Source organism: Echinops telfairi, unplaced genomic scaffold, assembly GCF_000313985.2.
Source record: "Echinops telfairi isolate 266 unplaced genomic scaffold, ASM31398v2 ScPeMD7_7427;HRSCAF=8465, whole genome shotgun sequence".
NCBI classification, from domain to species: domain Eukaryota; kingdom Metazoa; phylum Chordata; class Mammalia; order Afrosoricida; family Tenrecidae; genus Echinops; species Echinops telfairi.
Window position 1 is genome coordinate 8,371,019 of NW_022111327.1, and position 17,996 is coordinate 8,389,014.

The 17,996-nt window shown below is 40.8% G+C and overlaps 1 protein-coding gene across 5 annotated transcripts in view; it reads left to right on the top strand.

The window, feature by feature from the left end:
* Nucleotides 1–17,996, top strand: part of PAK3 (p21 (RAC1) activated kinase 3) — a 148,449-nt gene that overhangs the window by 60,998 nt on the left and 69,455 nt on the right. For 2 of the 5 annotated variants that reach the window (XM_045298575.1, XM_045298576.1), the window contains exons 4-8: nt 1,861–1,926; nt 3,944–4,006; nt 5,626–5,670; nt 6,843–6,996; nt 9,303–9,340. In XM_045298575.1, the coding sequence (XP_045154510.1) occupies nt 1,861–1,926; nt 3,944–4,006; nt 5,626–5,670; nt 6,843–6,996; nt 9,303–9,340 (366 nt within the window). The remainder of the gene's footprint in view (nt 1–1,860; nt 1,927–3,943; nt 4,007–5,625; nt 5,671–6,842; nt 6,997–9,302; nt 9,341–17,996) is intronic. The other 3 variants (XM_045298577.1, XM_004710052.4, XM_004710053.4) reach the window with 3 other exon arrangements.

Sequence of the window (17,996 nt, forward strand, 5' to 3'; positions counted from 1 at the left end):
AGTTTTAGTGTTACATATCATTTTCTTTTGATGAGGGGTGTATTGATTTTCTGTAAAGTTGCTCTGAAATGTATTATCTTCCCAAGTTTTAAACACTCCGTTCTGTCTTGATGTTGTCTTGATTGCCACTCCATTTGGAAGCTCTACAACTACACCATTTATTCCCTCTTTTTGTTTTGTAGTTGCCATTATTGTTTGTAAATTAATTTACCTGCTTCCTTTATTTTCTGTATTGTAGGTTTATTTTATATATAAATATGAGACCACTACTATGGAAAGTCTAGACGTTTACTCACAATAGAAACATTATTTGAAAGTTACCGGAGAGGTCTCTATTCACACACTAACTTGTGTGAATGGAAGAACAGTATGCAATACGGGGGTAGGTTTCAGCACATGATCAAGGCAAAGGAAGACATAAAATCCTGCAGTGACAGAAATAATAATAGCATACAAGTGGATACATAGACACAGAAGCTGAACACGAATGGGAATGTGAATGGGTCTACAACTACAAATATATAGATAGGCTTGACAGAGAATATCTCTATATATGTATTAACTCACCCAAATCAATCTCCCTGCCATTGAGTCAATAGTGACTCATAGTGACCCATTGTATACAGTAGAACTTCCCCTGTGGGTTTCTAAGACTGTGTGTCTTTACAGGAAGAGAGCCTCGAGCAGTTGGTGGTCTTGAACTGATCTGTTTCTAGCAGCCCACCTTGTGACCTACTACACATGCCACATGTGTACTAGGGGGATTCAAAAAGATCATGGAAAAATTCCATTATCTTTTAAAAATTCTATTTTCTATTAACTTTGTGATACCCCCTCATATTTATATGCACTGAAAATATACCCATGAATACAGAGGGCAAAGTTATAAAACCTTCTTAGCCATAGCCAAACACATTGAGGGAAGGAGTTGCTGGACAGGGGAGATCAGGTTCATCGTGTGCGGAGACACCAAGGTCAGTTGGCATAACGCAGGCCACAAATCCAATGTTCTCCTTCATTTTGTCTTTGGGGCCATAAAATGTTGTGTAACTGTTGGTAGTTCCCTGTACAAAGTGAAGAAGAGTAAAAAAAAACAAAGACTCATTGAAGTTATTAGTCCAAAGGACTAATGGTCCATGAGTACTCCAGCCTCCATAGACCGGAAGACTGAGATGGTGCCTAGCTACCATTACTGAGCACACTGAACAGAACCAAAATAGGAGCATCCTGGATAGAGTGGGAGAAAATGTAGGGGAAAACCCTCAAATTCATTAAAAAAAAAAAAGCCAGGCTTACTAGTCGTTACTGGCCTGATAGATACTGGTGGAGCCCCCACCCCTACTCTGAGATTATGACCCTCAGATAACCTTCAAACCTGGAAACAAACTTCACTGCCCCTGGCACCCAAATATGGTTCACATTTCAGCCAAATGATGGACGAGTTTAGATGGTGAACTAAAACACTAAGGAAGCAGGCACACCTTAGAATAACCAACCATATGAAATCCAAAGGGCAGCATTTTCCCAGGCATAGAAACTCCCCAGGCGGGAAGGGATAGGAAAGAACAACAAAGGGGAAAAATAAGCACAGACAAGATGTGAGAAGACTGCTGTTTCATTGTGGGGATTGCTAATCAATGCCATGAATCAAAATGTGTATGAATTGTTGAATGGAAAATTAATATGCTCTGTAAATTTTCACCCAAATGACAATAAAAGTAAAAAAAAAAAAAATCTCTGAAGAGAGAATATCAACGGATCCCACCTTTCTTTGGATGTTTGTAGTGCTCTAATAGCACAAGATCTCAGATCTATGACATTTTATATATATTTTTTTAAGATCTGGCATCTTTTTTTTAGATGGGTGAAGGAAAAGATGTGGCTAGAAACATGTCCCCAGGAAGATCAACTACCTTTTCCATACTAGTAAGGAATTCAATCAAAATGTGTATTCTGAAATAATAAGTAATTTTGCATGCATGAATTTTTAAAAAAATATCCTTAATAGAACCATCACTATCAATTCTTGAACTGTTAAACCAGAGATAAGTTTAGATAATAAATAGTTGAATTTCTTGTTTCGTTACATGGTGGTTAAGTGATTAGATTGTGTGATATGATTAAGTAGAAAAAGAGTGAATAATGAGTTTTATTTAGAGAAGCAAACCATGTTGCCAAATTGACAACCAAATTATGTTTGTCCCCAACCCCCAAATTTTGGAAGTAACCTCTATGTGAATGGAAATTGAGTCAATAAATACGTTGGTTGTGAAAGAGGTATGAGTTGACCATTACTGTGTGTTCTCAGTAGCAAACAGAGGAGAACATTTGAAAAATACTGATGTCTATAACGTTGAGTTATTAATAGCGTTTACCAATTTCCTTCCCAAAGTCAGAAAGATTGCTCAAATGATCTAGTCTTTGAATCCTGGCTCTTTACTATATTTAGAGAATCTTGATTTTAGCTACATTTTAAGTCTATTTAACCCTACCATCACCACTATCATCACCATTAACACCAGAAAAAAGTACATGTGTAATCTTAGCAATTTGAGATTTTAAAAATTCCGTAAGAACTGACATTATAACCTTTCTTTGGTGTTTGTTTGAAGCAGTTAAAATACTTAGACTTTAGAAAATTTTCTCTAATAAGTCTTTCATTTTTTTCTTTGAAGAACTTGATCGTTCCACTTTTTATTTGTAAAAATTGTCTCTGTGCTTCTCTTCTTCAATGTCTATTATGTTTTATTATTGTCATTCCATAGTTTTCTTTTCTTCCTTTGTTTGAGGGCTTCCTGTTTTTGTTTTCTCCTCCACTCTTTTCAGGCGGCATTCCGTTTTGACTTTTTTAACCAATTGTTTTATTCTCCCCATTCTTTCCACCTTATTTGCCATATTATGAGACCATCGAGCCATAACTCTTTCTTTGTGCTTTTCTGAGCTCTGACTGGAAAGGGAAGAAAGGGAATTGCCGTCACTTGACTGCAGCAGCAGTCATTTTCCCTTCACAGTCAATGAAAACCCAAAGAACTAATCAGAGGAGTGTGAGGTAGACTGTGCTTGGGACCGTCCAGTCTCTTGAAAAACAGCATGATAGAACCATACCAAACCGAACCAAACACTATCCCAAGCCCCGCAAACTCGATCTGAAACAAAGCAGCATTTGACGCAGTCTGTATAAAAAACATTGAAAAGAAAGACAGACAACAGCCTACATTTCTAAATCTATTTTATTTTTATTCTGTTGGTCTTCTTCTGTAACTGCCCGAATACTCATTTCAAATGCTACCTTAACCTTTTCGCAATATATTTGACTACCTTAAGTGCTGGTTTAGGTTGAGGAGGTTATGAAGGAGCCCTGGCGGGGTAGTGTGTTAGCTGCTCACCGCAAGGTCAACAGTTCCAAAGCACCAGGCGCACCACAGGAGAAAGATGCGGCTTTCTACTCCTATAAAGATGTACAGCCATGGAATCCCACAGGGACAGTTCTACTCTGTCCTAGAGGGTCAACATCCACTGGGTGACAGTGAGGGAGAGGTTATTATGATTACTAACTTTAAAGCTATGAAAGGGTAAGAAATCTTTAAAAATCATTTTATTGGAAGGATTTAGAACTGGTCTTAATTACCACAGTGCCACTAATCCTTTGGGTTGTGTGTTGGAGAAGATCATATTATTAATTTTGATTATTCCAGCGGTTGAGAGTGAGATCTGAGCCATTTGTTGAACGTCTAGTCCATTTGTCTTAGAAGGTCCTGCTACTTTTAATATTTGGGCCCCGGTTTTGTGCTTTTTGGGTCTTTACCCTCTATAGTTGATTAACCCATGGAATCTTGTCCCCTTGGACACTAAAGCAAAATTAGATTGGGAGATGAAAGTTTGGGCATTGAATTATTATAAGTCCTTACCCTTTATATTACCATTTTTATCCCAAATACCTCAGAACTCCCCTTTCCAGACCTCTAGACCTGTGACGGTCGCTTCAAGTCAATCAGAGGGAAAAATGGTATGAGTGATATAAATTATCCTTTTCTTCCAATAAGATAAATGCTTGGCCTGTTCTCTCATGCTGCCATTCTCCTGGGCTACACTCAACCCCCCCTCCCCCAGCTTGATGTACATCTAGTTGTTCTTGTATACGTGGTCAGGTATATGTGCTCCTGCTTCTGACGCTCAACAGCCTAGGTCTCCATTAGCTGCCTAACTTTGGGGATTAGTGCCTCAATTGAGGTCACATGATGATGCTCTGACTCGGCCTTTGAGGCACACATTCAAATTTAAGCCTCAAGTTTCATTGATTCACTGACCTATCTCAACCTAAAAAAGAAAACAGAAATTATACCCGTCATGTAGCCATGTGGTAAGTATAGCTATCTGGGGGACCTTCTGCTATCGACAGCATATTTCTCCCACTGTCTAGTGACCACACAATGATTTATGGATCACAGAAGTTTAGAAGTGCCATGGGAATGTATAATAACTGCAAATATTCTAATAGTTATGGTAGTGGTCATGCCAGTAACATCTGCTCTAGTGGTTATGTGCAATGCATACCTGGTTTTGTAACACTTCATAACTCCTTTGGCCACTAAAGTATTAACCAAATGCTATTAATTGCACTTAGAATCAGAACTGGGATCATGCATGGGCTCCTGAGTTCAAATTGTTGGCTGAAGGCTTTAGCATCATATGCGTGATGAATGCATGGAAAAGTGCCGTCTCCCCGTGCTTGGAGTAACCCCAGATGCCAGGAATCAAGGACCTATCTCCCAAATCAAATTAGTTGGGTCCAAGCATGTTTCTGTAAGGTTGGGGAGATATTATATTTTTGGTTTAGACACAGTACTGGCCTTGTTTTGTGGATCGTGGAACTTGGGAACTGCCACATTAAAAGCAGGTATTATCCAAGTGTGATTTAAAATAAAAGTCGCTTCCCTTTTCCTGGTCTCATTTGTCTCCAAAATGCCAATGTTGTGTCTGGCTGAGTGGGAAGATCCTTAATCGAGTTTTTAATTTAAAAAAAATTGAAAACCAGCCATGACTTTAGCTCAAAAGTGCAAGAGAAGCACATCAGTGAGAATCAAGTGTCCGACCCCACATTGCCATAGCTAACTTTCTGAATTGTAGCCACTGAGACACTTCCGATGTGAAAGTGACATTGGCTAACCCGAACTGGGAACTGAAATTTGCAAGTTCCTCGCATGGCCCTTGGATCCCTGTGATCACTTCATTAGAAACCCAAATTACCAATGATCGCCAAAGCTTTTCATGATGCTGTCCTTCCTTCCAAATTCATGTTTATGCCATTGTTAATGAATCTCTCTAGTCACTAGAATGATAGTGTTAATTATTGCATATTTATGGAGGAAGCATCTGGCCAAAGGTGGAATTAGGCATCCAAACTTTGCAATGGTGTCGCTTTTTTCTGTTTCCTGAAATCTGTCGTCCTGTAGCCTGTCCTGCCCCTGGCTTAGTTGATACCACCCTAGTTTCTTAATTACCCCATGTTAGAAGGGATTCCCCCCTCCCCATTCAAACCCATTGGTTTCATCTCCTTCCCACCTTCTAAGTTGTCCCACATTCTGTTTTAACTTTCTTTTCTTTCTTTATTTACGTCCATTACAGCCAGATCTCTATGGCTCACAGATGTGCCCAGGGAAGCTCCCAGAGGTGCGTCACAGGCCCAAAAGAAGCTTGCATCAAAGTGCTTCTTTGAGATGTCATAGCACTGCAGCAGCAGGTTCATGTGTGTGCAGTAGAGTTGTTGCTTGGCTTATCTCACTTTTTGTTGTCATTCCCAAACTCTGGAGGCCCACGTCACACATTGTTTCACTGAGACTTCATGGGGCAAAGCCACATCCATTGTGTCCGGATGCACTCCAGGAATAGTGTGTCCACTTCTCTTTCCGAGTGGCTCTTGGGAGGTTGGAGATGAATACAGACTGGGGATATCTGCTGGCTGAACATATAGGAAAGAAGGTTGACTGCTCAATGCAAAACGAACCTCTCTAATGTTTGCAACTCTCCTTGGTTAGAATTCTAAATATCCCTTTCCTCTCTGCTCTAAATCACTGTAGATGACTGCAAATTCTCACAAGGTTTTTAGCATGGCTTTCATGGTCCCCAGGTTCTATGTGGCCAATGAAGTCACGAGGAGGGAAAGGGAGGACGGAAGAGAGGAGAAAGCTGCAACAAAAGTGCCCATAGCAGCACCGACAGTATTCTTTAGCAACTCAGTGGTTATTGCTCCTCCACTTTTCTATTTTTTGCCTCCTCCCAAACCCCCTTTCTATTAACGCTCTAGACCTGCCCCCTCCCCCATTACATTTAGTAACCACAGAGTATAAACTGACCAAGAGTGAGGCTCTCTTCTTAAGCCAAATGATTTTCTGATTTGCAACCTGCCCAGAAACAGCTTCTGTTACCCCAGTCGTCTAAAATTGATCGAGCCACATTATACTACGCTGTGCGCAAATTTAGAGAAGTCTTGCTATGTCTGCCCTGAGTCACCAGAAAAAAAAAAAAGCTAAGCCGTAAACATCATTTCATGGATGAGCAGAGTCAATATGGAGGTGATTTTTCATGTGCTTTTTTTTTCTATCATAGTCATACTCCCACCCACCCTTTTTTAAGTTGGATCCTAGTTTTACCTATGTGTTTTGATTAGAGAAGAGAATGATTGCATTGTTCAGTTACTAACTTGAAATCTAGACTGTAACTTCAGTTTCCCAAGTGTAATCCTACAGGTAGCATGGGCTTCTTGGTGAAGAACTGTACTGGAACGTGAAAATGCCCCTGCCGAATGTTCTGAGCTGCCATCCTCTCCCTTTGGTTGTCTACAGGGGATTCCTGAACAGTGGGCCCGATTACTCCAAACCTCCAACATAACAAAACTGGAACAGAAGAAGAACCCACAGGCTGTTCTCGATGTTCTCAAGTTCTATGATTCCAAAGAAACAGTTAACAACCAGAAATACATGAGCTTTACGTCAGGAGGTAAGAGGATGTCCAGGGCAGGCAAAGGCAAAGAAGCACTTTTCCAATCGGTCGAGCTCTTGGATGAGACCACTCTGGTAGGGCATTTGGAGTCAGTTCCAGCTTCTTGCCCAAGTGGCTTCAATTGAAAGATGAGTTCAACCTTGAGCGAACTGAAAGATGAGTCCGAAGTGGTGGCTTGCGGTTAAGAGCTTTATATTACATGAGGGATACTTTGACTCTACTCAGAACATTCATTGTTCAGCGAAGCAGTGTAGTTGTCCGTTTGGATCAGTCAGCAATCACAGTTGTTGCTCTGTCTCCTCACTGACAGGAAGACCCTCAGTCATGTAGGATTAGGTGCTGTGGCATGTTCTTGAAAGAAGTAGATGATAGGGCAAACCATGGGCTCTTGGGACTTATTTTATCCCATAGGCAGATTGATTTGCATCATGAAGACACACCGCAAATTTTTTGAGCAGCCCGCAAAAATCAGTCTGAAAAAGGAAAGAAACCATGTCTGACTCTCTAGTCATTTAATGAGCCATCTTAACCACCACATCTGGACTCGATTTGCTCATGTGTGAATCTGGTTTTTGCTGGGGTCTTTGTTCGTCACATTTGTACAATGAGCAATTGAAAAACATGTATCCCCCAATATGTTGATCATCACCTGGCTTGCCTTTCCTGACTACTTTATTTGTGAACATCTAAAGAAAGAAGAAGGCGGCCTGGTGGTGCAGCAATTCAGTGCTTGGCTGTCCATGGAAAGCTTGTGGGGCTGAAACCTCCAGCCACTCCCTAAGAGTTGGCTCCCTTACACCGTGGACGCCTCGCGGGGCAGCTCTACTCTGTCCTGTGGGGTCGCTCGGAATCAGAATCGACTGAATGGCAAACAACAACAGAGAAATTAGGGAATACTGTCATGAGTCACCCAACTCTAAAGAAAAATCTAGTTCATCACATGGGCATGGTGTGAACTAGACAAGATGTCTCTTAAAGACTAATACAAGGATACTCTTGAAACGTGAAGTATAGGGCTGTCGCATTTGGCGATATCAAAAATCAGAGTCCAAATTTGAGAGCACATAGCCATTCCACATGCTAAATGAGAGCATTTTTGTTTCGGAGCTGACGATTACTTGACTGCTACTATTCAGGGTTGAGAACATAATGAAGTCATCAAGGGCAGCTTTGTCGTGAGACTTCGTTTTGCACCTGGGATAGAACGTCTAGAAGAACCTGACGACACATCAAACAGTGCTTAACAAGAAAGGAGATCAGAGCCTGTGCTCTCGGGTTCCGGTTAGGGCCACAGGTGATCGGGACCAAAAAGGATTTCTCAAGGACATTCTAGTGTGACCGTGGACACCCTTCAGACGCCCAGAATCTATTCCTTACACCAAGTAGTCACAGCCGTTAAACCTTTTGGTTTCGTGTCTCGGTTCCAAAGATACAGTCCTGACAACTGACATAAGAACTTACTATAGAAATTAATAGCATTCTACAAAGTTGCGTGAAGCTTACCAGTTTTTCTTATAAATATTTTACTGGTCGGGTGAGGCTAATAGGAGAGCAGGCAGAGGAGGAGAGAAAAGGAAGGAGGGGGGTGGAGGGGTGAAGGAGGAAGAGAGAGCAAGTAACCAAGGAGAAGAAGCGGATGCAAAGGAAGACAGGAAAGAGAGGGGGCAGAGAAGCCGTGGATTTAAGTCTATGTTGTACTGTTGTGAAGTGCCTGCCAGTCGGTGTGGACTCCGAGCTACCTCTGCACAACACAATGAAACACTGCCCGCTCTCACAGGTGCTCTTATGTTGGAGCCCTTTGTTGAAGCCACGGTGTCAAGCCACCTTGTGTAGAGCCGCCACCTTTTGCCTTACCCTCTGCTTTACCAAGCATGATGCCCTTTTTCCCCTGGGCGTAGTCTCTCCTGATAACATGCCCAAAGTACATGAGGTGAAGTCTCGCCATGCTCATTTCTCAGGAGCATTCGGGCTGTGCATCTTCTATGACATAATTCTTTTTGTTAGTTTTCTTCTGGCAGTCCATGGTTTTCAATGTATAGAATCCTGCTATTAGGAGTAGATAGTCTTGACATCTCCCCGTACTTGGGGCCTTCATTAACATGTGAAACGTGGCACAGTGAGAAGGTGATGAGGTTGTAATGATGTGAGCTATTTTAAGACAAACCAATGACGTCATTTGGCATACCTATTATCAAATTGAGGATTTCTTTCTGGTCAAAGGCATGCAGTTTGGTGGCTCTGTTGTTTGTGGAATGCAGCTGTCTTTATGATACCATGTTGGCTTCTTTATTCTCACTTTGCAGATAAGAGTGCACATGGATACATAGCAGCCCATCCTTCGGTAAGTGAACCATGCACAACTGTCTGGTGTGATTGGTTTTGCAAGGGGTCCAATGTAAACGGCACATTCTTCAATTGGGGGGTTGTCTTTTTGTACTCAGAATAGTGCCTGGAAGATTCATCCAAGTTACTGTGTGTCTCACAAGTTTGCTTCTTTTTATTCCATGGTATGCTTCTGTTTATTTCACAATTCCTTTAACCAGTCACCCTTTGAAGGACCACAGGACTCTTTCTAATTTCCTGATTGTTGTGAATACAGCTTCTAGGAGCTTTGTTCCTTACGTGCAAGTCTGCCTGCGCATGCAATTGCTTTCATTTCACTTATATAACCTTCTCAATTCTAATAACAGCAGTGTCTTTCTATTGAATATATGCAATGTACCAGGCACTGGACTAGTATTTTACATGCATAAATACACTTAACTCTTTCTTACAATTCAGTGTCCTGCACCCTCCTATTGTTGCCATTTCACATATGGGGAAACTGAGGTTTGGAGAGATGAAACAATATGCCCCAGGTCACACCACGGTACTAACTGTCTCTTTTTCAATGTCTCTTGCTCCAGTAAACTGAGGCACAGAAGGGGAAGTGAATTTACCTAATTGCAAACAGCTAGTTTTAGCAGAGAAATTACTAGAACATAAGTAAATGAATTCAATGTCCTTAGATGTGCTGGGATCCTCAGAAAGACTATGCATATACATTAAACAGAAAGTGATCTATCTTATGCAGGTTCTCACTGTGGTTTAACTTTTATATCTCGATAGAAATTATTTTCTGCCTCATTGACTTTCTTAGTGGTGAACTAATAGGTACTAGCACATTAGTGAAAGTCACCTAACCACTTGCTTATCCAGGGTCATGGATGGCCAAGTTGATTCTTCCTTTTGTAGAGGGCAAATGCTGGCTGGCCTGATGGTAGCCTTAGCAGTCAGGCTGACAGCAAAACATTAATGGTAAAGAGTGAAGGCTCTGGACAAAGGTGTTTATTAGTCTGTGATAAAATGGCATGGAGGCCACATCTGAACTCCAGCTTCAGTAGGGAAGAGAACACAATGCCACACTCAACCACAAGGCAGAGGTCAGATATGTTTCCACCGCTTATCCTTCTTGACTATATTGTGATACCAGCCATCACTCCCACAACACTCTGCTGGATTCAATAATTTGTGGCAATGACCACACACGACTTGCTGATAATACTCATAATGGGAAAGTTAACAAAGGAAGTTAAGCCCGGATCAGAAAGCATTTAAAAAATGCAGCCCTTCAATCAGCAAGAGCATCCCTTCTCAGCCATGCCAGCAGCCAGGTCTCTTTCTAGCCCTCACCCTCTCAGGCACACTACCTTTTGGCCTTTGCTCTGCTTGGCAAGTGTTACAAAGCTCCTTTAGTATTGGCAAATGGTCAAAGGGCACCTCATTTTGCAAACCAGCCTCTTGCCCAAAGGCACTCAGCTTTATTCATTCCATAGGCCAGGAAGCTTGCAACACTGCCTCTAGTTCTTAGCACTTCTCCTCCGCTCTGTGTCATGGTCTCAGCATAGCTTCCCTGCTCTGTCTCATGGTTTCAGTGTTGCTCCTCTGCTCTGTCTCATGGTCTCAGTGTTGTGGCCTCTGGTGTCTCTGTTGCCTCTGTCACTTCAGGCAGGTGTCTCCCACATGCTGCCCTGGTGCCTTTTCTTTCTCGATCATCATGATACTCCTTCTGAGATGGCTTACTTTTATACCCAGCAGAATGGCAAAAATGACCAATCATTGAGTTAGGGTCAACTGCACTGTATTTTCAGTGACTAGGGGGGAGTTACAAAGCCTATGGATAAAAGAGCAGTACCAAATAGTTACACTTCACTACAGCTGATTCCTCCATTTATCAGTTGCTTGACTTTGGAAAAGTGACTTTGCTTCTGTCATCCTCTTTCCTCACCTATAAATGACAATAATAGTATCTACCTCCTGGAACTCAGGTGATTATTAAATATGATAAGTAACATAATGGACTTAGTATGGTACCTAACACATACTATGTGTTTACTAAATGTAAGTTATAATTTTTATATCTCAAACAACAACAACAAAAAAACCCTCACTTGGCACATGTGAACCTTGTATGAGGCCCAGCTCAGATTCCCCCAGACAGAACAGAAGGCGGCTCTTCCATTGTCACTCGTCATCTCCTCAACTCACCCTTTAAAGACTGGCAGTTTTCTGGGCCATTCTGAAAACCATGCATGAAGGGGGAGGTATTATGATACACACCTGACATCCTTTGATTCCATTAATAGCATAGTTTTGTACTACCTGCTAGGTACCCTAGCAACGAAATCTTTGTTTTTGTTTTTAGGTAGATCAGGTATGCTAAACACTAACCTGCTAGAAGGGTCTGCATATATTTGTTTTGCTTTTGGTTAACAATTTTTTATTGCCTAAAACATTAGCCTTTCTTTGGAGTTCTTACTTCTATTGGTTTTGCTCATAGAATTATCTTTTTAAATTATACAATAGCCAAAGCATCTATCAAATCTGAAAAAGTAATGGCCTTATTTTTTATTGATAAGCTAGATATTCGTTTCTTTAACATAATTTATCAATTCCCCCATCATAACCAAGTTTAGTGTTCTGTCTAGTGGAGGAAGAGAAGATGTGAATGAATATCAAGAAGTGAGATATAAAATGGAATTATGTTTCCCCCAAAACAAATCCACTGCTATGGAATCAATTCTGACTCATAGTGACCCTATAGGACAAGGTAGCATTGCCCCTGTGGGTTTCTGAGAACAACTCTTTACAAGAGTTGAAAACTTCATCTTTTCCGGAGGAGTGGCTGGTGGTTTTGAACTGCTGTCCTCAAGGTTAGTAGCCCAACGCATAAACACTTTAGGAGAACAGAGTAACTTAAAAATGGAGGAGTACACCTAGGCCCCTCCTTATTGTTCCAGGGGGAGGTTGCACTTCTCAATGCTTCTTTATTTGCTTTTGAAAAGCACTCCCAGTAGACCTGGCTATCTTACAGGATCTGCCTTAATGTGATTGACTACTTCTTGCAGGCATAGCCTGCACAGATCACAAGCTCTTGCATCCCGTGTAGCCTGGGAGAGGATTAACATAGAAGCAACGGTGTACTCACTAAGGCTATAAATGAATGGCCAGATAATTCGTTTTTAACTCAGAAATACTACCCCGTGTCGAAGCACATCTGCTTTGCTGTTCACTGTGGTAGCTTCTTTGATCTTTGTGTATTCCATTCTGGGACTTCGGCTTCCACTTGACGCTGATTTTTTTAAATCAACATTTTTGTTGTACGCAAGCTTGAGGATGAAATAATCTATTTAGAATCCTGCCCTGGGATTCTTAAGTGGGAAGTGAGAGCAATAATATGATGTGCAATAATGTCATGTCTGAGCAACAGCCACATTCCTGACAATATGAGAACAACAGACATTACAGGGTCTATGTCTGTAAGAGAGCCAGTGTGTGGCCCTGAAAGACTGCACTTTTGATTTGTACTGTAGTCTTTGTTCATCTATATCGGTAGCTTTTTTTATGTCGTTTTTCATCAGAAATGCTTATTGGTAAGGTCTAGTAAAGGAGCCCTGGGGCCCTATTGGTTACTTCTTGGGCTGCTAACTGCAAGTTCAGCAGTATGAAATCACCAGATGCTCCATGGGAGACAGACTTTCCACTTTTGTAAAGAGTTAAAGTCTCAGAAACCCATGGGGGCAGTTCGACCCTGTCCTGTAGGGTCGCTATGAGTTAGAATTGACCCAAAGGTAATGAATTTGGTTTTTTGGTTCGGGGTACAGGTTCGGGGTTCGGGGTTATGCTTTGGCCTGCTAACCACAAGGTCATCAGTTTGAAACCAGCAGCCACTCTACAGAAGAAAAATGAGACTTCTACTCCCATGGAAATGTAGTTTGGGGAACCTACAGGGGAAGTTCTACTGTGCCCTCAGAATTGACTCAATGGCTGTGAGTTCAGGTTTTTAGTTTCTTTTTTGATGGGGAGGGGTGGCTAATAAAATTCAGATTCCAGGGCTCCGTCTGAAGAGGCATTCTGGGATATAACCCTCGAATCTGCGTTTTAAACAAGAAACTCATAAACAGAAGCCTATATTGCTGCCCACACCACCACGACCCTGCCCCTTCAACTACTCTTAAAAGGCTCATTTTTTAAAGGTTTTCTAATAATCCCATTAATCCATCCTTGGATATGAGAATGTTTTCCATTTGAAAGAATAGTGAGGAAAGTAATGAATGTTAAGGACTAGGGAACTCAAAAGGACAAAATATTGGGTGATTCGACTTCTATGAACAGTATTCTAAATCAGTGGTTCTCAACCTGTGGGTCGCGACCCCTTTGTGGGTCGAACAATGTTTCACAGGGGTTCACCTGATTCATAGCAATAGCAAAATGACAGTGATGAAGTAGCAACAAAAATAATGCTGTGGTTGGGGGGTCACCACCACACGAGGAACTGTAAGAAAGTCACAGCATTAGGAAGGTTGAGAATCACTGCTCTAGAGGAATGCAGTAGCAACAATAGTTTTGTCAGTAGTTACCAGGGGCTAGGACCAATGCAGCATACGGAAGATAACTAAAGTGGTACTGGGTTTCTGTTTGAAGTGATTATATGGATCTTTCCCTCACTGCCATCAAGTCAATTCCGATGAATAATTATCCCATAGGACAGACTAGGATCATCCCTGTGTGGGTTGCTGAGATTGTAACTGTTTATGGGAGTGTCTTTAACAAAATCACCATCACAGAAGGTCATCACAGAGCACTGTAAGGACCGTTAATATGATAGGTTGATAGGAAAGGTAGATTTGTGTGTATGTGTGTGTAGGCATGAGACGAGACCTTCCACTCACAAATGACCTTTTAACAAATGATCTGCAAAAATTGCCCCAACCAAACTCACTGTCATTGAGTTCATTGCAACTCCCAGTGACCCTATACGCCAAGATAGAGCTGCCCCTGTGGGTCTCTGAGATGGTAACTCTTGATAGGGATAGAAATCCTCATCTGTCTCTCACAGACTGGCCGATGGTTCCAAAGTGCTGGCCTTGCAGCTAGCAAGCAGCCCAATGCTTAACACCACTATTTTATGTCTACAGAGCATCATTGGCATCATATATTATGGTGTACATTGCCATGTATACTGTAGACTGGTTAAAATAGCAACTTTCTGAACATGTATTTTTATTACAATGTTTGTAAAAAGTAAGAATGACATTTTTCACGTGGATCTCATCTAGTGATAATCAAGCATTGACCTATGTGTTGCAGTGCTACCTGTCATTCAAGGGGTTACCAGTCAATGGTATGGGCCAAGAAACCTCAATCTTGCCATTGCTACCAAGGCCATTGTTAGTTTGTCACAGGCTGAGCATACTGTCACTTGTGGAGGCCACATGATGCATTGTGTCTGATGCATTAAAGCACCCGAAACATTTATTTAAGTATAGTTTTGCTGTAAACATTTTGAGATTTTTTTGTAAGTACTGCTTTTGAAATTTTGGGGATACAAGTTTTTCAACTTGTGGTTAATTATAATTTCTTAGCAGTCATTGGGAATACCTGAGAATTCTTGAGTAATAGACAAATCTGACCAACAATTTGGTTTTTAGCTTAATGAAATTTATATAAATATTCCATTGAAAGGACTAACTAGTTAAGTTGGGGGAATGGTGTGGTCCACAGACATTGAATTCGACATGAATGAATTTACATTTCATGGGCTCTTTCGGAGCCGGTGATTTATTTCTGATCTCAAGCTCAGAACATCTTTATAAGCTTGCCAGCTCTGAGCATACAGTTCGTATTTCCTAATGAATTAAATAGTCCTGTTGTGTCTCCATTAAAAAAAGGAGCTCTATGCAAGTTATGCCCAGTCAAGATTTGGTCAAATATTGATCCCACTTGACAGAAAAGATTTCAAAACATTATGAAATGTAATATCAAAGCAAATAGGCCCCCCAAAAAGTGCCCCAAGGAACTGCAAGTCTTTCACAAGAAGAAACTAATGTTTTTGTGGAAACATAATATAATTGATATATGTTGTTATTCTCACAATCTCAATACAATATACTAGAGTAGTCCAGTTATTATGGCTAAACTAAAGTATACATGTAAGTATATACATAAGAAAAAGAATTATCATTTAGTCATATAAACTTCATTTTATTAAGCATTCAGCATCTATGTCAGGTCAATCAAATAGTCTTTCATATATACAAAAATCCTGTTGTGCCTTCCGTGTTAAATTTGATCAATCTCCTGTCATATATATGGCTATCCCTAGTATACCAGTTTAGCTTTATATTTAAAGCCAGGTTACATTTTAAATCACAGATTATGGTCCTCCTGTGTAAGAGTCTAGTCTCGAGCTGCCGACATCTGCCTCTGAAGTTCTGTCTTTAGTGAGTATAAATTCCTTTTTGGAACTAACCTGAACCAAGTAACCCAGAGAGAAATCATTAGTTTATGGAACAAACAAATATATGCACATACCGAAAGAAAACAATACCAAAAACCACCACCTAAACTTGCTTTCAGGAGTATCGCAATATAAGCCATATAAAGCAAACTCCTGAGCCAATTCTGATACACAGCAACCCTGTAGGACAATATAGAACTGCCCCTGTGGGTTTCTGAGGCTGTAAATCTTTTTTTTAATTTGTTACAACTTGCAATTTAATTTTCATTAAAAACAAAATAAACAAAGAGCAAAGTTTTAATTATATGAAATACATTTTTTGTCATTGTATCTTTTTCTCCCAACCGTTTTATTGGCATATAATCCACATATCCTAAAATTTAATAGTTTAATCATATCAAGAAGAGTTGTACAGTCATTGCCACAATCCATTTTAGAACATTTTCTTCTTTTTTTTAGCTCACTGTTATTAGCGCTCCAATTCCCCCCAGCCTCCCCTGCCATGCCCTCAAGGAACCATTAATCCAATTACTGTCTCTCTAGATTTACCTTTCCTGGATTTCATTCACAAAAACCTTATGAAACAACAACCTAATCACAATAGCAAAAGAAAACAGATAAATACCTCAATTGAAAAGAAAACAGAAAATATTAAAAACTGGAATAAACTTAAATGTAAGTCTTTATGTGAGGAGACAGCCATAGCTTTCTTCTGAGGAGTGGCTGGTGGTTCGAACTGCTGACCTTGCAGTTAACAGCACAACACAGAACCCACTGTATCACCAGGACTCCAGGCAGAAGTCATAGATGTAACTCTAAATTGTATAGTTATCACATTAAAACAAGTTTTTAAAAATGGGTGAAATACAATGTACCAGGGGAGCTTCAAAAAGTACATGGAGACCATTCTTTTATCTTCTTTATTCCATTTTCCCACAAAATCTTTGACGCTCCTTTGCATAGTTTAATTCAGTATTCCTCAAATGAGTCCTTCAGGCATAGTGCGTCATGCCTTGGGCTTCTAACTGCAAGGTCAGCAGTTCAAAACCTCCAGACACTCCACAGGAGAAAGATGAAGCTTTCTACCCCTGTACAAATTTACAGTCTCAGAAATCCATAGGGGCAGTTCAATGCTGTCCTGTAGCGTCACTGTGAGTCAGCACTGAGTCGACAGCAGTGAGTGTTTGGTCTCTTAAAATATCTAAAGCATTACCATGCCAACATGTAAGCAATATAAAAAAGTGTTAATGAGATCTTTTAGTTCAGTATCGTGAAAATAGGAAATAGCAGCGAATACGTATTTCATATGTACTACACATCTCAATTCAGAGTAACCACCTGTGAAGTGCGCAGTAACCAACTGTGGCTTGAGGCCGCCATGTCATCTAGGATAGTGCAGGCCTATGGCATAGCCCAGGGGCTGCCCCACTTGATCGCAGGCCGGAAGATCACCAGAAAAGGTGGAGGTTTGTGTCCACCCAGAGGCCTCGTGATCATCTTTTGAAACATCAGTCACCGAGAACCCCCTGGATCACGATCCTACCCAGACACTTGGGGGAGTGTGGGGTCACCATGAGTTGGGATCGACTCACAAGGCACTGTGAGAAGCAGGGGTGGACCTGCATCAGGAGACACACCCCGAGAGTATCTGCGGAGCCGAGTTAACATCTGGTCTGCAGCTATGTTCTGGTCCTGAGGCAAAAAGTAGTTCTGCAGAAATTGACAAACTGTTCATCAAAAAGGGGAGTGTTTGCCCACTGACAGACAAGGCTTTAACAGCAAGGCTTTTGATGCATTAAACGCAAAAACATCGAACTTTAAAATGTTTAGCTCGCTCAAGTAGAAAGAAAATGTTTTGGCGATTATGATGGCAACATATGTACAAATGTGCTTGATACAATTGATGTGTGGATTGTTCTAAGAGCTGTAAGAGTCCCCAATAAAATGATTTATTAAAATTAAAAAAAGTAGCCCAGGGAACATTGGAAAGAACTATTTTGTTTCATTTTTAAATGATCTTAACTGTTTAGTTGACATCATTTGAGTACCATACAATTCAACAGTTTCATTATATTGAAAAGAAGGAAGCATCCATCACCACGATTTTAGAACATTGTCTTCATTCTTGTGTCAATTTATTGTAAGCTCTGCATTTCCCCTCCACTTCTGCCATAGCCTTCAGAAAATGTTCATCTAGTTACTGTCTGGAGATTTACCT